This window comes from Oryctolagus cuniculus, chromosome X (genome assembly GCF_051225735.1).
Source record: "Oryctolagus cuniculus isolate XC-2025 breed Fujian yellow rabbit chromosome X, ASM5122573v1, whole genome shotgun sequence".
Classification (NCBI taxonomy): domain Eukaryota; kingdom Metazoa; phylum Chordata; class Mammalia; order Lagomorpha; family Leporidae; genus Oryctolagus; species Oryctolagus cuniculus.
This window is the reverse complement of record NC_142888.1, coordinates 70,746,695-70,772,656: the sequence shown is the minus strand read 5'-3', so window position 1 is coordinate 70,772,656 and position 25,962 is coordinate 70,746,695. Positions and strand designations below refer to the sequence as shown.

General features: G+C 38.5%; 1 protein-coding gene and 1 pseudogene across 6 annotated transcripts; both read left to right on the top strand.

Annotated features, from left to right (window-relative positions):
• The first annotated feature begins 4,095 nt into the window (after positions 1-4,095).
• On the top strand, positions 4,096-5,509 carry LOC100339520 (choline-phosphate cytidylyltransferase A pseudogene; annotated as a pseudogene).
• Positions 5,510-8,985: 3,476 nt separating this feature from the next.
• Positions 8,986-24,912, top strand: LOC100339772 (putative P2Y purinoceptor 10). Of its 6 annotated transcripts, none has more exons than XR_011385481.2 (4): positions 8,998-9,173; positions 11,730-11,788; positions 18,078-18,200; positions 20,489-23,840. XR_011385481.2 is itself a non-coding variant. In XM_089324222.1 (4 exons), the coding sequence occupies exon 4, from the start codon at positions 23,904-23,906 to the stop codon at positions 24,888-24,890; it is 987 nt and encodes a 328-aa protein (XP_089180348.1). In that variant the 5' UTR covers positions 9,041-9,173; positions 11,730-11,788; positions 18,078-18,200; positions 23,855-23,903; the 3' UTR covers positions 24,891-24,912. The 6 variants fall into 6 exon arrangements, 5 of the variants coding, with proteins under 5 accessions (XP_008271184.1, XP_089180348.1, XP_069922912.1 ...); XM_089324222.1 differs by lacking the exon at positions 20,489-23,840 and adding an exon at positions 23,855-24,912 and having other exon boundaries at positions 9,041-9,173; XM_070066811.2 differs by lacking the exons at positions 18,078-18,200; positions 20,489-23,840 and adding an exon at positions 23,855-24,912 and having other exon boundaries at positions 9,041-9,173.
• Positions 24,913-25,962: the final 1,050 nt, after the last annotated feature.

Genomic DNA, 25,962 nt, shown 5'->3' with positions numbered 1-25,962 from the left:
AGAGACAGAGAGAGACAGAGAGAGAGAGAGATATTTTCCTTCCTTCCATCCACTGGTTCATTCTGCAAATGGTTACTGCAACAAGAGCTATACAAGGCCAAAGCCAGGAGCCAGGAATTCCATCTGTGTCTTCCCAAGAATGGCCATAGCTTGAGTACTTGGGCAATCTTTTGTTGCCTTCCAAGATGAATCAGCAGGAAGCTGAATCAGAAGTGGAGGAGCCAGCACTCCAACTGCCACTGTGATATGAGATGGTGGTTTCACAAGCAGCAGCTTAATGTGGTGCACCCCAACACCGGTCCCTGAATATAAAAACTATCATCATGTATGTGATTTGCAATTATTTTCTCTCTCAAACTTGATAAAGTCCTTTGGTGCATCAAGTTTTTAATTTTTGTGATGTGCAAGCTGCTGTTTTCCCCATTTTATGTTTTTAAGGTGATACTCGTATACATCTATGTGACAATATGATGATTTGTTACATGTATATGGCATGTAATGATCAAATCTGGTCAATTAACATTTCCATATCTTCAAGCATATATCATTTTTATGTTTTAGGAAAGATTGTATTAATTTCCATGTATTTTGAAATATAGGGTATATTATATGTTAAGAAGTTATAGACAACAGTTACCTATCGTGCTATGGAACACTACAACTCATTTCTCCTGTTTTTTGGTATTTATTACCTAACCACTCTTTATCAGGCTCTTCTAGCCCCCTAGCTTATAGTAACCACTAAAATATACTTATTAACATATAATGGATCTATTTTAGTGAAATAATGAATGAATAGTTCAAAAATAGTTTTAGACTCTAGCTTATTATGGCAAATAACAAAAGATATACTTTACTGTACATTAACAAGAGTTTTTAGTATCCTTAAAAATTTTGAAGAGTATAAAGTGGTCTGATACGAAAAAGCTTACTGATCAGAGAAATACCCACTTGAGCAATGCTGATTTGAGGAGTCGTGTGCTATTTATCAGTGTCTGAAATTTAAGACATTTAGAATGCATTCTTTGTGACAGCAGTGCTGCTCTCTTCCTAAAATTCCTTCCTTCTTGCCATGAAGGACATACTCAGACCACATGGTTTTGTAACAAAAGGAATCCAGAGATTCTGTAAAAGCATAATATCTTTGAGGGAGAAAGTTGAGCAACAACAAAAAACTATTAAGGAAGGTGGAGCAGAAATATTCTTCTCTTATCCCCCCATTTTACCAGTCCTGGTGATGTGTATGTAGTCAGCAAATCTTATGTAAGATGTCTGAAATAAGAAACTGTGACAAGATATACCTTTCTTTGTCGTATCCTTCACTTCTTGCTCAATTTTTATAGCTTTGACATTTCATCATTCTGATTAATTCACAGAACGTAAACCCAAAATGACCAGCTATTTTAATGATTGACATCTCTTTTGAAAAATTCTTGAGAAATCCACATCCTGTAAGACCAATCATTTCCCTTCCTCAAGAAGTGCCCATGTGCTGACACCTGTTTCAAAAACAAGCCTCTAGGGTTCAGGAAAATGAACCTCTCTTGCAGTTACAAAGTGTGTTTTGTTACTGTATGAAGATACTTAGTGTACAACTCAAGAAAGTTTTAATGGAAAACATGCAAAAATGAGCCCCTTCAAAGACTGATTTATTCCTATTCTTGAAGATTCATTTCCTCTTTCATTTTATTGATTGCAGTTTTAAGGACTCTTTTATGAAAACTAGCTCTTGAAATTACCCTCTGTCTTCAGTTTTAGTACCATTGCCCTAATCCATGCTCTAATTAATTTAAATTTGAATTATTAGGGTATCCTCCAAAAGGGCTCACAACTTCCTATTTCTCCCCCCTTTTTAATTCATTCTGTGCACTATTGTCTCAGTGATCTTTTAAGGAATGGAAGGAAAGTTTAGACGCTGGAGTCAGATACTCTTACTTAAATAACCACAATTCTTAAAACTTAGCTACCTGCTTTAGCCACATCTTAAACAATATTATCCATAAAACTACAGATTTGAATTGCTAATTTCTTTACATTTCCAGGCCTAACAAGTGTATAAATTTATTTTTTAAAAACAAAAAAAGGCAATATCAGGGGCTGGTGATGTGGCATAGGGAGTAAAGCTGCTGCCTGAGATGCTAGCATCACATATAGGATGGGTTTGAGTCCTGCCTGCTTCACTTGTGATCCAACTCCCTGCTAATAGTTCGGGAAAAGTAGCAGAAAATTGTTGAAATTCTTGGACCCCTGCCACCCAAGTGAGAACCTGAGAAGCTCTGGGTTCCTGGCTCAGCCTGGCCTAGCCCCAGATGCTGCAGCCATCTTTGGAGTGAACCAGGAGATGGAAGATTCTCTCTCTCTCTCCCTCTCCCTCTCCCTCTCCCTCTCCCTCTCCCTCTCCCTCTCCTCTCTGTCTGTGAATCTGACTTTCAAATAAAACACTGCATAAAACCAAAACTTGCTTATTGAGCAAGGACTACCAATATTTCCAACATGCTCAGCCCTGGTAGATTCTTCTTAACTTCTGCATAATTTAATACTCAAAAGGCTTCCATAGCCTTTGCAACTCATGACAAGAGCCTAGGGTGATTACTGATGCCATTAACAAAAGTGTCAATTTGTTAAGTCAACAACAAGAGTCACTGTGCACTTACTCCTCATGTAGGATCTCTGTCCTTAGTGTGCTGTACATTGAGATTTAATGCTATAACTAGTACTCAAACAGTATTTTTGACTTTATGTTTCTGTGTGGGAGCAAACTGTTGAAATCTTTACTTAATGTATGCTAAACTGATCTGTATATAAAGAGAATCGAAAATGAATCTTGATGTGAATGGAATGGGAGAGGGAGCAGGAGATGGGAGGGTTGTGGGTGGGAGGGAAGTTTTGGGGGGAAAAGCCATTGTAATCCATAAATTGTACTTTGGAAATTTATATTTATTAAATAAAAGTTAAAAAATAGTAAATCATGCACTATGCAAAGTTTTCTAGTTCTTTTGTAAGTCTTCAACTAGTCACTTGAACTATAGACTCTTAAAGGAATTAAGAACACATTTTATGCATCTGAATCCCACCCCTTTTATTCAGCATCAAATAAATTGTTGTAGTTTATCAAATATTTATTGAATGGTTTGTTTTAAAAATGCACAGGAACACATGAATATGTAATCAGACATGGGAAACTCTAAAAGACATTTTATCTAAAGGAATTCATATTCACTTTTTGATTCCACCACTGTGACAAAAAGGATTCAAGATTATTAAAAGAAAGCATAGTATAGCAAGATAATATTAAGTAAAATATTTAAAATCATAAAGAGAGATGCACAGGGACATAAAAATTGAATCACAAAAAAAGGCCAATCCAGGAAAACACATTGTAATACTGTTCCTCAAAAAGGAGATCCTGCCATTTGCTACTACATAGAACTGAAGAATTTTATGCTAAATGACATAAGCCATGCACAGGAAAAAATATTGTATGGTATATGAAATCTATTTCTCTTTATTTTTTAAAAGATTTCTTTATCTGAAAGAGTTACAGAAAGGCAGAGCTGGGGGGTGTCTTCCATCTGCTTGTTCACTCCCCAGATGGGGGTCAACAGCTAGAGTTGGATCGATCTGAAGCCAGGAGCCAGGAGCTTCTTCTGGGTCTCCCATGAGGGTGCAGGGACCCAAGCACTTGGGCCATCTTCTACAATTTTTCCAGACCACAGCAGAGAGCTGGATTGGAAGTGGAGTAACAGGGATTTAAACCAGCACCCATATGGGATGCCAGAACTGCAGGTGGAAGCTTTATCTGCTATGCCTCAGAGCTGGCACCTGTGAAATCTGTTTCTTTAAAAATTCAAATATGCAAGGAACCCGGCAGAAATGTGATGGGACAGGGGCTGGGGAGCGTACCCTACTGGATTATTGTTATGAAATATCTGTGACCAGGGTGTGTTCCTGCGAAAGTGGGTAAGTTGCCAAAAATAAATAAATAAATAAATAAATAAATAAATAAATAAATAAATGGATGTGCTGCATTCAGTCAAAGTCAATGAAAGGAAGAGGAGGAAAGTGGCACAGTATCCAATGGGGTAACAGAGGGAGATGGATGGAATTCCTTCAAAAGTACAAAGCTGTCCAGTTGGCTTATGGCAGCCAGCTCCTTTTTATGATGAAATTAATGTTAACTTTAGTAAAGCCCTATGCCAGCTAACCATGGAAGAAGGCAACAGGGGAACTCCTTGTGAATGGTGTGTGAGATTTTATGCAGATGGAATATTTGATTTATTTGACTCTGGTCATGCCCAGGCTCTGATAGAAGCAAACACCCTTTGAGTTAAAACACAACTTCAAAGGCTTCATGGTGATGAATGAAAATGAGCACTACAACACAGTGCAACACTGCTGCTACATGGATGAGGTGGTGAGAAATGCCCGTTGAACCCTGACACTCCAGTTCCTGGCAGAACACAGGACTGATTTCTTAACCCATAACTATATCCTTTGTTCTTCTGCTGGGAGTAATGATTTTTTAAAGATTTATTTATTTATTTATTTGAAAGTCAAAGTTACACAGAGATAGAAGAAGAAGAAGAAGAAGAAGAAGAAGAAGAAGAAGAAGAAGAAGAAGAAGAAAGAGAGAGAGAGAGAGAGAGGTCTTCCATCCGCTGGTTCACTCCTCAATTGGCCGCAACAGCCAGAGCTGCACCGATCAGAAGCCAGGAGCCAGGAGCCAGGAGCCAGGAGCCAGGAGCCAGGAGCCAGGAGCCAGGAGCTTTTTCCAGGTCTCCTATGCGGGTGCAGGGGCCCAAGGACTTGGGCCATCTTCTACTGCTTTCCCAGGCCATAGCAGAGAGCTGGATCAGAAGTGGAGCAGCTGGGTCTCAAACCAATGCCCATATGGGATGCCAGCACACAGGTGGTGGCTTTACCTGCTATGCCACAGCACTGGCCCCAGGATTAATGATTTTTATAAGCACATCCAAAAGGCAGTCACGTTTGCTTCAACACAGAGGACAAAAGTTGTATCTACATCAGACATCAACACCAGAATTGTCTGCAACTATGAGTGTACTTGAGACAAAACCTACAGAGAGACTACACAGCAAAGGAGCTCAATGTCAACTTCATCAATGAGAAAAAAAAAAAAAACACTTGCAGGAATGGGTTGATTAAATAGAGAAGAAGGTGAAAGATGTGGAGGAAAAGTCAAAATAATTTGTTCAGAAGGTGGAGGAAGAAAGCATTGACCTCATTCAGAAATGGGAAAAGAAGTCCCAAGAATTCACTGGACGTTTCTTGCCAATCTTTGGTCCAGAAGCAGCACTGAAACATATACTGAAAGACAGAAAAGAGCATCAACCCAAAGCAGAGTCCCAGCAGCCACCCTACTTGTGAAGACTCCCCACCTTTCTTTCCAATGACCCTTTGCTGGCAAGACTTCCCAACTGTCTCCCCAGCAAATGTCTCCAAGTACAAGGCTGCAGCCTATCATATCAGGGAGAATGAAGAACCCTAAGCTTTCATTTCTCCTTTCCACTCCTGTCCCTTTGTTCCATTACTTTCAGATGATTTCTGTTGAATTTCAAATTGTCATCCCAACACTAAACCTAAGGACATCTACAAAGGAAAGACAGTTGGGGCAAGAGGACCTAGGAATCAACAAATCAAAATATCCTTCAAGAGATATCAATCACCCACAATAAAAAGGAGGCTGTCAGTACCTTAGAAGCCTGTTCTACCTCCATTTACCCTCCCCAAAGACTTTGCTTTACTGTTTATGTTCATGTGATTTTGACGAGGAAATTGTCATTTTCATTAATTTTGTTTTAAAGTTAGTCCTTCAAATATAGCAAGTAGAACTACAAAACAAGTTCAAATATCCAGAGACAAAGAATAGAACAGTGTTTATCATGGCCAGATATGGGTGTGGGGGATGAAATCGATGTATGTCAAAAGTTACAAAATAGAAGATTCAGAGGATTAACAAGTCTAGAAATCCAATATACAACACCAGGATTGCAGTTACTACAATTGTATTGTATTAAGGATTTTTGTTAACTAAGTAGAATTCAGTTACCCTTCTGACAGAAGAAAAGTGAGTTGTGAGATATGAAGATCATGTGAGATGGCAAATATGTTTGCTTCACTCTAGTAACTTTACTGTCTACAAGAAACCTATAATGTTATATTGTAAACTTAAAAAAAACCTTTACCTTTGTTACATCTTTATTATATTAAATATCTTTTTAATTTATATTATCTTGCTGTACTATGTGTGCTTTTAAATCCTCTTTAATCCTTTTTGGAACAATAGTGGGATCAAAAAGTAAGTAAATAAATAAATAAATAAAGGATAGAATAAGCTGTGACACCAATTTTTTCTGTATTAGATTTAATGAAGAAGAATTGCTCAATATTTCTGTTTTCCATCACCATTCTAGGCAACTCACAGATATCATCTCAATTCTTCAAACAATCCTATGGAATAGCTCCAATAACTGCCAAAATCTCAGAAACACAATTCAAATTAACAAGAGGACAACCTCTCCTTAAACTGTTCCCTACATCTAGAGTGCTCTTTTCCCAAGCCTTTCATTTCTAGGCTAGTAAGTTAAGCAGTTATATTCAAGTATTATCATCTTATTAATACTGAAAACTGCTTGAGAGTAAAGATTATGTTTGACTCATTTCTGTATTCTGAACTAGTCTAGGACAAGACTCATAAATAATTATTGAATTAAAAAGTGAGGGAAGGGGTAAATTTATAAAATGTTCAGTGAATGCATGAGTAAATGAATAAACTATTGATTGCAGAGTCTCCTTACAGTGTATTAAAATTTTGGTCAGTATGTACAATGTCTATGGGCCTAAAGGAAAATCATACAACTGGGGACCATAGTCTCAGCCAAGCTTGACAGTAGTTCTGACAAGCAAAGTGTACAAGGCAGCCTCAAACTCTTTGGCGTGAAAAGACCACATTCTGAACTCCGAGCCTGGAGTTGGAAAGAGCTTTCTGGGTAATATCATACAAAAAGGAGAAAAAGAAATTACTGTGAGTTAGGTCAAAGAGTAGCATTTTGATTCATGATTAAGGCTGATTAAGGAAGAAGCTCTCCTAGAACCAGAACAATTAAAGAATTAGGTGGAGCCACACCAAACACTCAGAAATGTCCAATGCAAATCACAAGGACATCAAGAGATGCATTGGAAACTAAGCTTGGGTGTTTGATGAAAAGTCCATGACTTGTGAGGACTGGCAAAGAGAGAGGGTTCTTATCCTGGCTGAGGTATGTCAAATGAAACAAGCTTAACCTTGCAGTCCCCTTCCTAATTCTGATTTCATGTATTTATCCAGCCCTAATCTGTTGTTAATTTAGTTTTCTGACTTGGCATCCCTACTGAAAAGAGAATACACTGACAGGCCAACACACATCTCAGTGCATTTGGCAGTTCTGTTTCTCTCCATAAATTATTAAATTGGCTTTCTGGTACAAATCTGTCCCCTGTGAGTTTGGGCAATGTAAGACAGTTTTTCTAGGGTATGATTATTCCCTGAACAAAGAAATTTCCAGAACTGTTGAGCTTTGATGCCAAACTTTTGGGGGTAAGAGAGAAAAGGAACCCTTTCCTGATAACGAGCTGTCATCACCACATCTCACATTTATTTCACAAATAACACCTTAACATTGCTAGACAAAGCCTGTCAGCTTACCTCATTTCTCTCTTGCATGCAAGTAGTCTATCCTGCCATTGGCCCCAAAAAGGGAAGCAAATGAAGATAGGGTATAAATTTCCCAACTCAAGTAGTTTTGATGTTAATTGGAAGAAACAAAGCGGTATACAAACCAAAAAAACTTATAATCTAACAGTCACCTGCAATTTCCAGGAGAGAGTCTTCTAGTTATTGGGTATGACTGATGGTCTAGGAATCATTACTACTTGAAATCAATAATTATCCTATTCATAAGAATAAAAAGTACTCAGTTGGGGCTGGTATTGTGGCACAGTAGATTAAGCCACTGTCTATATCACAGGCCATCCCATATGAGCACCAGTTAAAATCCCAGCCACTCCAATTTTGATCCATCTGTCTGCTAATCTGTCTGTGAAAGCAGCAGAAGATGGCTCAAGTGCCTGGGTCCCTGTCACCTGTGTAGAGACCTGGATAGAGCTCCAGGCTCCTGGCTGTGGCCTGGTCCAGCCCTGGGCTTTGGAGCCATTTGAGAGTAAACCAGGGCATAGAAAATTCTCTCTCTCTCTCTCTCTCTCTCTCTCTCTCTCTCTCTCTTCCTCTCTCCCCTCTGTGTGTGTATATCTCCCTCTTTCTCTGTAACTCTTTCAAATAGACAAAAATTTTTTTTAAAGTACTCAGTTGTCTCTTTTTGCCCATTGTTCTGAATTCTTCTCTTCCTCTGAAAGTTTACTTTGATTGGTGGATTGTGTCTTCTCTGGAAAAAAATTATGATTTGGTATTTCAAAGGCTTTTTGTCTGGTCTCTCCTAGACTAGCAATAGATTAGGAATAATAGCTAATGTTGAGGACATTATTCATTACTATATTCTGTGTTTCCTAGGAGGACCCAAGATTCCTATCTGATTTTATTATCTCAAAAAACTATATTTTCCTACTCATTTAATTTGATTTTTATGTATACTCACTGTGTAATTAGTCATATATCTCTTTTCACACTGTCTTCTAAAAATCCTGATTTAAAGGAGTTGCAGCTATGCTGTTCTTAGGTAAATGCTATAGTTCTTAGGTAAATGCTCTTCAGATTTTGACTGAAAATCCCATCTTCCCATGGAACCTACTGGAATCTAGTGAGATAGATAGGCATGTGGGCTGTTGTGTAAACAGAGAGTATGGAGAAAATTGAGGAAGGCTGACATATACAGTCATTATTTGAGTGCGCATAGCCCTTGACACTCTGCTCTTTGAATTTCTCTGCACCAATGAAATGAAAAAGAAATAAAACAAGAGTAGCGTCATTTGCTCAAGGGACTTACCTTCTGTCCGTGCAAATAAGGTTTCTGTGGTGAGACAACAAGTGTAATCAACTTCCTCTTTCAACAACAATTTTTTTTCAGTTATCAGCAGGATCTGTGTCACTCAGAGCTAAGCTTTTTTACCTCTAGATTCATGCAAAGAAAGAAGAGTGTTTATTCCAGCTGAACTCCAAGGTAAGTTAGAGCCTACCTATTTACCGAAATTGGTGGTTTCTTGTGGGAGGTTTGGTGGGAGAATACAGATCAAGACAGAGACCAATGTGCGGGCCATTATCTGAATTGAAATTTTCCCCAGTTTCTCATCTCAGATTTCTTATAGCAGGAGCAACGCTGACTGCCCTTGAGTCTGACCAGCATCCAAAGATAAGGTGAATGCTGTCAGTCCTTACCATTATTCCAGGATCATGGAGTCTTTGATGTAGCCTGTTTTTGCTGAGAGCTCTTTGTAGACCAGGACCAAGAAGAGGGCACAAAATTATAAGAGCATACTTCGATAGTCATTGGTACAACTCACAATATTAAGGCAATAAAAAAGGATTTGAATTTCTGCTCTGTATATCTTAGTTAAATAGCAAAGGAAGATGTATGGGTATAAAATCCTTGCTTTGGTAAGTTTAGCATTTAAAAATATTGAGATCAATGGTAAATTCTTCCCAGAAAGAGAAAAGAAAATCAGATCATGGATTTTGGAGCTCAAAGTGTGTTCAGAGACCAAAACTTTCAAAATTCATAGGGGGAAAAAAAACTGAGAGCCAATGAAGTGAAGGTACTTGTGGTCATCAAGCTACTTAGTGGCAGAGCTGCAACTAGTACAAGGAACTCATGTTCCCTTTCCCCTAATGTAAAGGTCATCTACCAGACAATACTTACAAATGTATTTGTTTCCCCATTTGGTTTTAGATTAGGAAAGTATAGACTATCTTAGATGATTACAGAGTCTGCTCAGAGGGGTCACTTGATTTTTTGAAAACTACTTTTTGACCCAAGGTTAATCATACTGGATAGCAGAGCCCAAAAGTGAAGCTTTGTTAGTAATTATTGATATCAATATGAGTTGCAGTGCCTCTCTAGCTCTGGGCTGAGATGACCGAGACAAAATGAGACTTGCAGTTGGAGTCCCTAAAGGTGGACTCTGCCAAGTCAATTAGCAGCAGGTTCAGTCTAGATAGAATAACAGACTTTGTTGTGCTTTTATGGGGAGTAGTCTCAGTTCCAAGGATCCTTGTGTGGATATTTCTATTTTGGTTGGTCAGGGGGATGTGATGAATCATTGTCATTTCTTTTAATCGAGGACTTTATGTCAGCAATTGCAACACAGTAAAGTTATTCACTTCTGAAACTATGCGATACGCTCATAAAGTAGAAAATGGTATAACCTATACTGGGAATCAGGTCATACTACAGGGAAATTTATTTATTTATTTTTTTTGGTAGTGATTCCTGTTGAATAAAGGCTTGTAGCTTAAATGCATTTCCTTTTTTGGGCTAAACTAGGAAAGGTGTTGAGTTCAAGTTATACAAGACTACCTGGGTTCTAGCAGTAAGAGTTAAAAAAATTAACTAAAAAATGAGCAGATTTCTGTGTGGTTTTGGGTTTTTCTTGGTAGCTAGTTTTATTTGAGGTGAGATATTTGGAGTGCTAAGAGGCAGGCCATGCTGCTAGCAAAGAGAACACAGCTATTGTGAAACTACTCTTTCTTTAAAAGTTCCAATAATCAGAGAGACAGATGTCAAGGAAGTCATGCTTGATTTCAAAACTTGCCTTCATTGGCAGAGTGATGAAGTAGATAGACCAGTATACAAGAAGTGAAGAGGTCTGGATTATAGTTCGAGTTCTGCCTATGACTCACAGTGTGGCTCTGGGCAAGTGGCTTTATTGCAATGATTCTCAGTAACCTCACCTCTAATAATAGGAGAGGGCTTAGAATTGAGGGTCTCTAATTTCCTTCCTAACAATAAAATTATTTGATCCTTAGCTGCCAGGTACCTGAGGAGAGTCATATGTCATGAAGTGGTGAATACTGGGGCCATGGCAGAAGATTTTAACTAGATAGGAACTTCTGAAAATGGAGTTCAGGTCTCCAAAAGAATCTAATAACTTTTCCCAATGGCCATTATATTTCTTTCATAATATATTACACAAGAGCTTCAACCTTTAGAGTACAAAGTATTTTACACTTTTTTAAATTTAAATAAATTTTACACTTTTGAGATTTAAATTAAAATTTTACATTTTTACCTAAATGCTAAAACACAAACAAGGAAATGGTTTCTGAAATCTGATTTCCACAATGACAATGATGCTTAATCAACATTCCTCGAAGTTTTAAAGCCAAGGCTCCTTTTGAGAAACATAAAAATTTCACTACAAGATTATTGCAGAATTGCCTCCCTAGGAACCAGACCCTGGGCGTATAGAAAGATGTGTTCCATCACACTGAGTATTCTGAGTCCAATATCTAAAAAGATATTAAGGATTTGTAATTTCAGCAGTTTGCATTATAGGGACAATAATTTTGCTTTCCAATTATATTTATTATAGTAGGGAATATTTTAAGGAACATATGTTTTGCACACTCCCACCTTAAGAATTAGTACTTAGGACCTTCTAGCCATGTTTAATAACTATGCTTTTTGGGGGAATTTTTTAAACCAATCTCTGCAAGATTATGCTATGAACTAGTAAAGAGGAAAGGAACTCACATTTATTTAATGCTTACTGTCCATCAGGCAAGAAAATGGATACTTTCACATAATTTTTCATTTGATCTTCCCAATGATCTCCAAAGGTGAGACATGATTCTACTAAGAGCATAATTCTTTTCAACTATAAATGTTGCTGAATTTGTCCTTCCTCCTAAAACATCAAAACTTCAATAAAGATTTATTCAAGGAATTTCAAATTTAAACTTCAAAATATTAGTTCATGAGTTATCCAATTGCTTTAATTCATTTTAAGTATAAAATAAATGTCATTTTCTATAATTAACAGAAAATATGTCTAAACTTGCATAATATATCCGAATTTTTGTGCTCTGACATCAAACAGGGTTACTTGGAGTTAATCTGAATTAATTCAGGAAACAGCAGCATCTCCAATTCTAGTTGCTATACTTTGACTCTAAATGTAAATGATTGAATGAAGAATTTCATGGTTATGAAGATTAGACTGGCTTGGGTAATTTACGTGGAACTGGTAAGAAAAGGCAAAAACAAATTAAGTTCCCAAATGCCCTGGAAAAGTTGTCCCTGGAGAGTGGGAAGGATTCCCATCAGTAAGTTTCTTTTTCTGTTTAATATCTCCTCCCAAGATAAGAAGCCACAGACTGGCCCTATCAACAAATAAGATAAGTAAACTTGATAAATATGTTTATTTAGTGGTATTAGTGACCTAATGGTGAGAGATCAAAAGATGGAAAGGATTTAAAGGGTTAAAACTTGTAAGGTTGCTTTTAGGGAAAGAACAGTCACCTTGCTCCCAAACCTAAGAACCTATGCTCCACACTCCTGATTCTATCATTTGCTAACTTTCAAGCAGTTTGTATTATAGGAGCAATAATTTTGTTTTTAAAATGATTGTTTTCCAAATTAATTATAATAGAGTATGCTTTTTTCAAGTAACACATATTCTACCCTTCCACTTTAAGAATTGTTCTACAGGTTGTAATTGTTTCTCTTAACTATAGTTTTCAACAATTTTCTAAACCCAGAAAAGTATAAGCTCCAGTGCATCCGCATGTAAATGAGATCACTTCTTTGAGCCTCATTTTCCTAATCTGTAAAACCGGGATGGTATGCCCTGATGTGTTCATTGATAATGCATGTTATTTTTAATATTGTTTAATGGCAATCATACACACACACACACACACACACACATACACATTAGGTCTACAAAAACTTCATGAAAAACACATTATGAAAACATATGCATGGCTTCAATTTTTTTCACCAAAATAAACTTTTCTTTTAATTCCATTTCTACAAACTTTTTGATGTACCCTCATTTATACACACACACACACACACACACACACACACACACATAGGGTCTTCAAAAAAGTCATGGAAAATGTGTATTATGAAAAAGCTATACATGCATGTAAAATATTTTTCACCAAAATAAGCTTATATTTTGAATTCATTTTCCATGAATTTTAAAAATACACTTATAGATGTATAAAATGTTTTGTAAAATAAAAACCCGCATGCTGGTTGAGGGGATGGTAGTTGTATTAGTGGTGTACATGGCATTGCTGGTGCTATAAGCTAGAGGTATAGATTGAGAGGGACAATGCTCACAAAATCATGCCAAGTTTGAGACAGAAGATAGTTGAAGCTCATCTAGTTCAAATCATCTTATTTTAACAATGAGGAATATAAAGGGTTTATCAGAGTCACACAAGAGATGCTATTTGAACAGTTACTTGAATTCATGTCTCTTAGCTTCAAATCCAGCACTTTTTTCAATATATTCTATTACATTTGAGTCTTTCCTATCCTACAGTTTTTGCCCCGTTCAACTCACTGTTGTTATAAAGAAATTAATTTTTTCAGTACTTCTATTCACAGATCTATTATGATTTGGGCTCATAATCAAAACTCCATAAAGATCCTTGGCTCAGATATAATCCCACTCTGACACCTGGTGGGCAATAATTGACATATATGCATAGTATATGTACATAGAATTGCTAGGATTAGAAGTGGGGACAATGGTTTCTTCATCTTTGAGGGAAAGTCTTATTCACACAAATGCCACTTTAAAATATCTTTCATTCACTTCAGCCAGTTTTTTGGATAAGGAGAATTTCAGCTTTCTTCCTGTACGAAGAGCCTTATTACAACTAAAATAATAACAACTCTTGGACTTTGAGAGAGCCATTTAATCCTGATGATACATCATTTTCTAATCTGTAAAGGGGTATAATTATAATAAACTCATTGTTCTTACATGGCAATGTGTACCCTGGTCAGAACACTATAAACTGAATATGCCAAGAGATTACTTCAATAAACTGATATTGGAGGCATTGAGATTTCTGCTCTTTTCTCTGTCCTCTGAAGGCTCTCAACCATATAATTATGGAGTGGAGTAAACTTGTGCATATATGTATACCACCTGGAAGTACATTGATAAATAAAAGAATAGAAGTGAGAAAAGGGAAGAATTGTGAGCAACTACGTTAAGGAGTTTACTTAACAAAATAAGGGAGGGGACAAAGAACTAGAATAAGGTGCATAGACAAGAGGAGAAACATTTTGGAGGTTAAGGAGACTTAATGACAAAGACCAACCTGAGAGTCAGAATAGCATGATGGTCCAGGAGAGAAAAGAGATGATTAATTAAAGAGTATCTTGAGAGAGGTAAGAAGAGTATGGGAATTCATCTTGAGCAATAGGAAAGGTAGCTGTGTTGGAAGTGAGAAGAGTACAGTTGTAGAAAAGATTGTGTTGGAGGGGACAATAGGTTAAACTGAGTTATTTTTTGTCCAAGAACTTCAATCTGTGAGGTAATGGGCAAGACAACTGTTGACAAAGATGGGAGATAAGAGAGCAGGGGAGAGAGGAGAAAGGAGCAGTAGAATTGGGAAGGTGCTGAATAGTCCCATTGGAAATAGGAGAAGGTACTAATCAGGTGCACATGAAAATAGGCAATAGTAAAACATTTTAGGCTAGAGATCATTAATTTTAGTTGTAGCATTGCAAATTGACTGGCATTTTTCTTAGTTTTATGATTTTATTCAGTTATTTATTTTGAGAGAGAGAGAGAATCTTTCTCCCATCTTCCAGTTTACTTTTAGACACCTTCAACAGCTGAGGCTGTACCAGACTGAAACCAAGAGCTTGGAATTCAATTGGGTTTCTCACACAGGTGTCAGGGGTCCAACTACTTTAGTAGTCATATGCTAACTTGCAGGGTGTACATTAGCAGGAAGCTGCAATGAGGAGCAGACCTGGCACTCTGCAACACAGGCACTCTGATATGGGATGAAGGCATCCTAAACAGCTGCTGAGTTGCCCTGTCAAATGCCTGCCTCAACTCTGATATTTTTAATATGGAAATTCAGCCATTTGAGTAGTAAGAAAGAAAGTGGGCTGTGGACGTGATCTGGAATTAGAGGCTTGCCAGGGTAGTGCAGCAGAAAGGAGGACAAGGAAGTTGTGGGTTTTTGCATGAGAATGGTTAGACTAACCTAGGCTGGGTAGAAGAGGAAGTACGGTGGTGAGGACGTTAAGCGAAAATGGGAAAAATGGAAGAGGTTCAGACATTTAAGATCTCTGGGAGTGTGGTGTAAGTCAGTAGGGTGCAATTTGTAACATACCTCAGTGATTATAATGTTAGAGAAAAAAAAAAAAACTTTTGAAGAGTCAGAACGTAATGCAGCTAGGCAGAAAGTACAGATTTGGAAAGCTGAAATAAGGAAGGGAATAATTGGTTCAGATTGTAAGGTGAGTGCCATATTTGAAAATGTTTTGGAGAAAGTACAAAAATTAGGATATCTTTTTCACACTTTTTTAATGAAAGATGGCCCAAGTGCTTGGGTCCCTGCCACCGATGTGGGAGAACCAGATGGAGCTGCTGGCTTCTGGTTTCAGTCTGGTCCAGGTCTGGCTGTTGTGGAATTTTCACTCTCTCCCTCTCCCTTCTCTCCCTCTCCCTTCTCTCCCTCTCCCTCTCCCTCTCCCTCTCCCTCTCCCTCTCCCTCTCCCTCTCCCTCTCCCTCTCCCTCTCCCTCTCCCTCTCCCTCTCTTCTTCTTCCTCTTATTTGTCAGTCTGTATTTCTGACACATAAATAGATCTTTAAAAATTTATTATCTTCTCTCCATGCCTAGTCCAGAGATCATTTTGTATCACCTTCATGGTTGCAGCAGTAAGGTGAACAAACAGCTATCCTATTTGCATTGGATTGTCATGGGTTTACTGCTGAAAATCCTATGTTTCAGGAAATGATCAGTCAAGGCCAACCTGGACTGTTGGTCACACTACTTACTTCCAACTGATTTGAACTGCATGTGCCCATCTTTCCAATCCATTTTCCGCATTGCTACAAGAGTGATCCTTCTAAAACACAAGTGTGGTGATAAATCATTTCTTTTCAGATTCTCCATTACCCTTCAAACTGCACTTCTAATATTCCTCTTCTGGGCAGGCTTTACTTCTGCTTCCCGGACAATTTCTTTATTACCTCTTTCACAGTAAGTTTTAAAAATTCTTATGGTAGTTATTCTTTTTAACGTTTTATTTATTTTTGTTTAAAAGTAAGAGAGAGAGAGAGAGAAAGAGAGAGAGAATATCACCCATCCACTGGTTCACTCTTCAAATAATTGTAATAACCAGATTTGTGTCAGGCTGAAGCCAGGAGCCAGTAACTCCATCCAGGTCTCCCACATGTGTGGCAGGTACCCAAGTTCTTCAGACGTCACTTGTTACCTCCCAGAGTATACATTAGCAGGAAACTGGATTGGAAGTGGAGTGGGAAGCCAAACCCTGGAACTCCAACAGAGAATGTAGGCATTCCAGTGTATTAACCGCTGCACCACCAACCCCAGTTACTTATTCATAGATCTGTCTCTCCCTAGTGACTGCAAATCACTTCACCATCCTTAGCAATCAGCAGATAGGGTACACACATAACAGAACATTTACTTGCTCCATAACATCATGAATTGTTATGCCTCAGAAGAATGATGTTGATAATAATCAATACAGACTGATTATTCAATAAGAATTTCTTAAAGAGATGAAGTTTGACCATAATTTGAAGGGCTACTAGTATTTTTATAGATTGATGGATAACTCAGGTAAAGTAAGGTTAATTTTATCTCTTCCTTGGCCACCATCATTATTTTTATTTCCAACTCTATGCCTATGGGAATCAGTAAGAGAATGCAGATGGTACAGTACAAATATCATGTGTGATTTGAAATTCTCTTGGAGTTTGATAGGGGCCATCTGATAGGATAGGAAGAACACTGAATAAGAAGTTTATAAAACCGGATTTTTAAAAATATTTTATTTATTTGAAACTCAGAGTTACACAGATACAGAAGGCGAGTCAGAAAGAGCGAGAGGTCTTCCATCCGCTGGTTCACTCCCCAGTTGGCTGCAACGGCCAGAGCTGCGCCAATCCAAAGGCAGGAGCCAGGAGCTTCTTTGTCTCCCAAGTGGGTGCAGGGGCCCAAGGACTTGGGCCATCTTGCACTGCTTTCCCAGGCCATAACAGAGAGCTGGATTGGGAGTGGAGCAGCCAGGGCTCCAAACAGAGCCCATATGGGATGCTGGCATGATAGGCGGCGGCTTTACTCGCTAGGCCACAGCACCGGCCCCCAAATTTGCTTCTTATACTGCTTCCACCACAACCTAACTGTGACCTTGAACAAGGTACTAAGGTTTTCTTGATTAAATGTTTTTATCATTTAAAGCTATGCTAGAGTAGTTATTGGTACGTATCCTATTTACCTCACTAGGCTAACATTAGGGCTTTTAATCTTCTATGCCTTTCATCTATTTTTTTTTTTTTCACTAGTGTGGTGTTGGAAATTTCTTAATGTTTTCCTAAAAACAAAAGAAGTTTCTCATGGCCAGATGCTATGGTGGGTGATTCTATATTCTCCACAGATTCCAACAAGGGGGCCACAGGTTGGAGCTTATTAAATACATGGTAATTTATTGATATGCCCCATGGTATCAAGATTCCTCAAGAAGCCATGGAAAAAAGTAAATTGAGCTATTTTCCTTTGATGTTACTTTCTAAGTAAAAAGAGCTTTGGGGACTACCAGTGTAGCTTCCCATTCCAGGTCCCCTGTGTAGGTGAGTATGAAATCATTTGTTGATGAGATGAGGCAGTTGCACTCTTAATAGTGACAAGCACTGCCACCACCAAAAACCAAAAAAATGTGATGCCTTTGGAATTAAATCACAAGAACTGCCCTCTTCCTATGATCCAGTGTTGCCCTCTTCCTATGATCTAGTGTTGGTGATAACCTGAGATCCTGTGCTATGCTTGTTTATATCCATAGGCTATGACTGACCACTTGTGATTTTTAAATTGATTCCTTTGCACTTTCCTCAGACCTCTACATGCATGAATTTCCTGAATTGGAAAGGGCAAGTGGATGTTAAAAAGCTCACATCAGAAAACAACATTTTAGAGGAACCAGGAAGCAACAGAAATGGATTAAGTTGATACTTCAAGGTTTTCATTTTTGCTAAATATTTCTAAATAAGAGTATTGAACTATTGTGTATGTAATTCAATGTAATTGTACAAATATTCATTGCATGGTTAGTATGCAGCAGGCTAGATTCTGGCTATATGATGAACAAAACATCTTTTATGGCACTAATTTAGTTAACAGTATAGTGGTTGAAATAGTCAATAAGCAAGGGAATAAACACATAAACTGCAAATGTATGTGCTATAAAAAATAACAGAGTATGAGAGTATGTAGTGATATAGTTGATAGTAAAGTTCCCTTTGACTTGCAAGCTGCAATTAAAAGGAACCAGACTTGTGAAAGTTTGTGAGAAGAGAATCCTTGGCAGAGGGAATAACATATGCAGAATCCTTTGTCAGAACAAAATTTTGGTTTGTACTAACAACTTAAAACATCTGAAAGTACTAAAATATAGAGAATGAGGGATAGAATGGAAAGATATAATATTTAAGGATAGAGGAATATATATATATATATATGTGGCCTTTAGGCCACAGTGAGAAGTTTGGACTCAGTAATAAAAGCAATAGAGAATCAGCAAGGGATTTTAAGCAGGAAAATGGCATGATGTATCAAAAAAAAAAAGATTATCTGGATCACAGTGTGGAAAGGGTTAGTAAGGGTGAGACAATGCAGTTCCTGCTCTGAAGGCATGCAAAATTTAATTAAAGAGAAAAATATGTTAAGAAAATTTTTAGTAAGTGTAATAAGTGCCATGATAGAAGTAAGAGTCTTCAGAGACAAGCATGAGTTCTAATTCTAATGCATTACCTCTATCTACCCTGTACAGCTATTATGATTTCAGAATGACTTATTTAAGCTTTTTGAGACTCAATTTCATTTGTAATATGGAAGTAATCAGTGCTTCTGTTTAGCCTATAAATAAATGGTAGCCTTCAATGAATTGCAACCATATTTAATGTTAGTGTTAGGCATGATTTAGGGAATAGATCACAGGGAGCAAGACTGGAATGAAGGAATTATCATAAGGCAACTATCACAGTGGTTCAAATCAGTGGTATTAGTGGCCTGGATTAGAATGGCGATAGGGGTGGAGATGGATTGGAGAGCTTTTTAAGAGTATATCACCACACTCACTTCGGCAGCACGTATACTAAAAAGAGAGAATCACTTGGTTTAATGGTTGGGTATGGGGGAAAATCTAGTTAACAAGAAAAGGAATGACTCAGCAATTTTTTACAGTTTGAATGTGTGAAGGGCCAGTCATGAAACTGATTGACAAGATAGCACAGATTCAAGAGTGAATCTCCAATCTCACATCCTTGTATATACGAGACAGAAACCAAATATATGTTTGCATTGAAGAGGAGAGAGATTGACAACACAAGAGAGACAAATCATCCAGAAATAATCAACAATAGAGCCAGTGTTAGAGGTATGAAAGAGAAAGAGAGAGATGGAGACAGAGCGAGAAAAGGAATGCAGTCTGGCTTTAATTCTTCCACCCAATATTTTCCTGTTAGTGGTTTCTTAGACTGTTCTCCTTTCTTAAGTTTCAGAAGTAACACAAATTGTCCATGGTAAGCTAAACATTGCCTCCTAGGAGAATCTGTATTTCTGCCTAACCCAAAATAAATTCCCTCTGCCTTTAGCTGCCATGGAGATTTTACATGTAATTGTCACTAATAAGATTTTGGGAAAATTCCTTCCTACTTTCACTCAAATCTGGAATAGAGAAGAAGTTTTTGAAAGTACAGTATGCAAATCTGTAGGCTCACTAGGAACTGTGACTTGCAGAGGTATAAAAACCAACAATAAAAACAAAGGTGTGAATGTGACCTCTAGTTTGCTGTTCTCACATAATCAAGGCTCTTATTTAACACAGAGGTGCAAACAGCACATGTTCCTTTAGTAAGTGAAACTTTCTACACCTAGGAAGCCAAAACAAACAGTCATGTCTGTTAAGTGCAAAAGTGGAAGAATGATTTGAGAGGATGTGAGCTGTTTTTAGTTTTTGAAATTGTAATGCCTCTTCATTTGCTGGCTCACAGCCTCTGCATTAATAATAGATGAGAATAGAGGCAGTGCCAATTCTGAAGTCAAAATCAGTGCTGGGAAGGGATGGTCAATGTGTATGTGGACAGTATTTGGTTTTATCCTGACAGCCTAACTGAGTGAATACTAGTGTTATAAGATCATAAGGTATGGGGTCGGCACTGTGGTGTAGCGGGTAAAGCTACAGCCTGCAGTGCCGGCATCCCATATGGGCACTGGTTTGAGGCCCGGCTGTTCCACTTCCAATACAGCTCTCTGTTATGGCCTGGGAAAGCAGTAGAAGATGGCCCAAGTCCTTGGGCCCCTGCACCCACGTGGGAGACCCGGAGGAAGCTCCTGGCTCCTGGATTCAGATGGGCGCAGCTCTGGTTATTGCGGCCAACTGGGGAGTGAACCATTGGATGGAAGACCTCTCTCTCTCTCTCTCTGCCTCACCTTCTCTCTGTGTGTAACTCTGACTTTTAAGTAAATAAATAAATCTTTAAAAAATATCATAAGGTACTACTTTGGAATTAAAAAGGCTCTGCCAACCGTGTGTTCTTCACATGTCCAACAAATGACAGTTAAACTGGCTGCATTCCACTAAGTAGTCCCTCCTATTCACGGAAAGGCAAGTGGCATAGTGGAAACAGTATACAATTTGGAACAATCCAGGCATTACAGTATATCTGACCTTTACCACTTTCTAGTTTTGTTATTTTAGTCAATTTAGTCAATTTACTGAATCACTCTAAACCTTAGTTTCCTCATTGACCTTTTGAGAGTAATAATTCCTACTTCTTAGGATGGTTATGAGAAGTAAGTCAGGTAATACATGTGAAAACTCCCATTGAAGATTCCAGGGCACATTTGTGACGGTCATAGTATGACAGTCATTTCCTGGCTTTCCACCTGTGAGCATTCCTCCACTCTAAGTCATACATACACAGGCAAGATGACTGTGACTCTTTGGGGCATACCACAGATCATAGGCCAAGGAAGGAGGTTGAAATAGAAGAGGAAGGAAAATTAAAGTACTCTTTAGAGAAATAACAGCTTACTACTTTAAAAAAAGATTTATTTATTTATTTGAAAAGCAGAGTTAAAGAAAAAGAAGGACACACACACACACACACACACAAAGAGAGCAAGAGCGAGAGCTAGAGAGAAAGAGAGCGAGAGAGAGAGGGCACATTTCCACTCGCTGGCTCAGTTCCCAAATAAGTGCAAGGGCCATAGTTGGGCCTGGTTGCGGCCAAGAGCCTGGAATTCCACCAGAGGTCTCCCATGTGGGTGTCAGGGGCCATCTTCCACTGCTTTCTCAGGCACACTAGCAGGGAGCTGAATCAGAGATAGGGCAGCAGGGACTTGAACTAGTGCCCATATGGAATGCCAATGTTGCACTTGGTGGCATTACCTACTGAACCACAAGGCTGGCCCCAAATCAATGGTTTTTCATCTGTGAACTCATCACTTGGGGTTCTGTTCTTTTATCACATCTCTTTTTATTAGAGCAAGACTAAACATGTTATGGAAAGCCACCCTGCTACTAAAAAAGAATAATCTAAAATGAGGTTACTGCTTTGTAATTACAACAAAACAAAACGAAATAAAAATAGTAAAAAACAATTACTTTCTCACTTTATTTCTTCTACTTCTAGCTTTAAATTCAATAAACATTCCTGTAATACAAAAATGAGGAGATTGGTGTTTGTGTGGAGATAATACATCTTGTCCACCCATCTGCAATCTCAGGGCTTTCATTGATTAGCCATGTGGCCATGATAAACTCTTCTCCTTGGGTCTGCCTTCTACTTTTATTAAATGGCGGCTGAAATACATGATTTCCGAAAGTCTTTCCTAGTGTGAAATTCTACAAGATATTTAAAGTAATCAGTATATTTCTCTCTTACTGTTCTTGCCTGCTAGAAGCCTGCGTAATTCCATGCACAGTCCTTGTGAAGCCCTAAATACTACCCTCCCCGTGTTCTAATATAATATATAAAAATACATATTAAATCATTAAATATTATTAAGTTGTTTCAAAAATTCTTCCTTTATAATAATTACTTCAATGAATAAAACCACATTAAATCTTAGAGTGCTTCCACAATTTTTTTTGTGACCGCTTGTTGCTAATACTCTAAGCAATGTTCACTGTAACCACTGGATAATCTCCAAAGCTAATGATACCACACAAATCCAGAATCCCTCTTATGGGGAAAATTTACCTTTTCCCTTCCAAAGTTACATGAGAGAGAGTACCCTTAGTTCAACTTTAAATTAATATTCTATTGAAGTACTTCATATAGGTTTGGAATGAGACCCAAGTCAAGGGAGAGACAAACTTCAGGAGAACCTTAGAGTCACAAGCTACTGTGATATAATAATAAACATTCCATGTTTCCTGGTCCTGAAAATCAGCGATGACACTAGGGGTGAAGGCTCAAGGGGAAGGAATATTTTCCAAGTACTGGGGTGCCAAGGTAGGAAGCCAGTACCTCATGTAAAAGTAGCAAAGGAGAAGTAAAGGGACCCAAAAAATGAAGCTGAACTTCTAACATAGCAACCGGGATAAAGTGAGCAATAATCACTCTAACCAAGGTTTTTTTTTGTAAACTTTTATTTAGGAAAAATAAATTTCCAAAGTACAGTTTATGGATTACAATGGCTTCCCCCCCATAACTTCCCTCCCATCCACACCCCTCCCATCTCCCACTCCCTCTCCCATTCCATTCACATCAAGATTCATTTTTAATTATCTTTATATACAGAAGATCAATTCAGTATATATTAAGTAAAGATTTCATCAGTTTGCATCCACAGAGAAACACAAAGTGTAAAATACTGTTTTAGTACTAGTTATAGCATTACTTCACATTGGACAACACATTAAAGACAGAGATCCCACATGAGGAGTAAGTACACAGTGACTCCTGTTGTTGACTTAACAATTTGACACTCTTGTTTATGGTGTCAGTAATCTCCCTGGGCTCTAGTCATGAGTTTCCAAGGCTATGGAGGCCTTTTGAGTTCACTGACTTCGATCTTATTTAGACAAGGCCATAGTCAAAGTGGAAGTTCTCTCTTCCCTTCAGAAAAAGGTACCTCCTTCTTTGATGGCCAGTTCTTTCTACTGGGATCTCTTTCATTTTTTTTTGCCAAAGTGTCTTGGCTTTCCACGCCTAAAATACTCTCATGGGCTCTTCAGCCAGATTCGAATGCTTTAAGGGCTGATTCTGAGGCCAGAGTGCTGTTTAGGACATCTGCCATTCTATGAGTCTGCTGTGTATCCTGCTAACCAAGGTTTTGAGAAAAATAAATTTGGAAGCAAAAGAAGTTTACTCAAATGATACACTTTCTATGGTGAGAAAAATATACTAGTTCAAGATATCCTTGCTTTCAAGACATAACTTAGCAAATTTGGGAGTGAGTTTTTTGGGACAATTCCATGTTTTCCTAGCTGATTCATTGGGTGATCTTGGATCTATGATATAGAGTCTTTGAACTCTGGCTTCTTCACCTGTATACAAGGCCCTTTTAATTATAATATTCTGCCTCGTAAGTATAAAATAGAGAAATGGATGCTGGATAAAGAAATAGTTAACCATTATACTCTATTCCTTTGCTTTTGGCAGGTGTCATAAATCTACAGCTTACCTTGATGAATATACTGAAATACTCAAGATGGGTAGCAATGGTACCAGTAATGCTGAGACTGGCTGCAATGTTACCAATGTAACATTTCACTACTCCTTGTATGCAACCACCTATATCCTCATATTCATACCTGGTCTTCTGGCCAACAGTGTGGCCCTGTGGGTTCTGTGCCGTTTCATCGGAAGGAAAAATAAAGCCATCATTTTCATGATCAACCTCTCCGTGGCTGACCTTGCTCACGTGCTGTCCTTGCCCCTCCGGATTTACTATTACATCAGCCACCACTGGCCTTTCCAGAGGGCCGTTTGCCTGCTGTGCTTCTACCTGAAGTATCTCAACATGTATGCCAGCATTTTCTTCCTGACGTGCATCAGTCTTCAGAGGTGCTTCTTTCTCCTCAAGCCCTTCAGGGCCAGAAACTGGAAGCGGAGGTACGATGTGGGCATCAGTGCTGCCATCTGGGTCGTCGTGGGGACTGCCTGCTTGCCGTTTCCCATCTTAAGAAGCACAGACTTGGTCAACAACAGTGTATCCTGCTTTGCTGATCTTGGTTACAAGCAAATGAATGCAGTGGCTTTGGTTGGATTAATTTCAGTTGCCGAGCTTGCAGGGTTTGTAATCCCAGTGGTAATCATTGCATGGTGTACCTGGAAAACAACTATATCCTTGCGACAGCCACTAGTGGCTTTTCAAGGTATCAACGAGAGGCCAAAAGCATTGAGGATGGTTTTCATGTGTGCTGCAGTCTTCTTCATCTGTTTTATTCCCTACCATATTAACTTCATTTTTTACATTATGGTAAAGGAAGGCATCATTACCAATTGTTCCATTATCCAAAGCACGCTGTATTTCCACCCTTTCTGTCTGTGCCTTGCAAGTCTTTGCTGCCTTTTGGATCCAATTCTCTATTACTTCACAGCCTCAGAGTTTCGTGATCAACTGTCTCGGCATGGTAGCTCTGTGATACGTTCCCGCCTCATGAGCAAAGAGAGTGGCTCATCAATGATTGGTTAAAAATAAAATAACTCTGAAATCATGACTTTGTTTATCTCTGTTCCTTGGCTTTTTCCGAAGATCAGAATTACCAACTTCTTTAATTGAACTTGGAAACAATAGAGATAAATGTTTTCTTGTATGATAGTTATGATCACAGGAGGGGGATGGTGGAGGCTCAGTGAAAATATGGGAGAGGAGGGGAAGATAGCATTTACCTGTTTCCTTTTTGAAATTCAAGGCACTTTCTTAGTGAAGAGTCATAGATCAAGTTTTCACAGATGGTTCCAAGCAAATAGAACTTGGATACTTTCATCTTAAACACTTCTACAGTAAATATGTTATTAAGATACAGTAAATACAAGGATCTGTTTCTAGCATATGAATTAAATCCCTTTCCTCTTTTTTTTTTTTTTTTGACAGGCAGAGTGGACAGTGAGAGAGAGAGAGACAGAGAGAAAGGTCTTCCTTTGCCGCTGGTTCACCCTCCAATGGCTGCCGCGGCCCGCGCGCTGCGGCCGGCACATCGCGCTGATCCAAAGCCAGGAGCCAGGTGCTTATCCTGGTCTCCCATGGGGTGCAGGGCCCAAGCACTTGGGCCATCCTCCACTGCACTCCCGGGCCACAGCAGAGAGCTGGCCTGAAAGAGGGGCAACCGGGACAGAATCCGGCGCCCCGACCGGGACTAGAACCTGGGGTGCCGGTGCCGCAAGGTGGAGAAATCCCTTTCCTCTTAAGACCTTGATTTATAAATTGGAGTAAAAATCTCCAGTCTTTGAAGAAATATATGCATAAGTTTCAGGATCACAAACCTGCTATTGAAGGAAGACCATGGATATACATTCATTCATTACAAATCCATCATATGTTTATTGTGTTCTGTATTGCCGCTTTAAGTTTCTTTCATAGCATTTGATCTGGGACTTTGAATAAACCTGTAGAATTTTCCAAAGCAAATGAATAAATGGAGGCTCAAAGAGATTAAGTAACTTGCCTAAAGAAAAAAAAACAGTAGTGAGCCAAAATGTGTCTGGTACATACCACATATGCTTAAGTTATCCCCTCTATTTGAACTGTTGCTTGTGTTAGATTG

Bases quoted from the DNA above. Each gene is read 5' to 3' on its own strand.
- LOC100339772 (XM_089324221.1), top strand. From the start codon at position 16,015: ATGTGCCCATCTTTCCAATCCATTTTCCGCATTGCTACAAGAGTGATC. The intron at 16,200-23,854 runs GTAAGTTTTAAA...TGCTTTTGGCAG, and splicing joins TCTTTATTACCTCTTTCACA to GTGTCATAAATCTACAGCTT.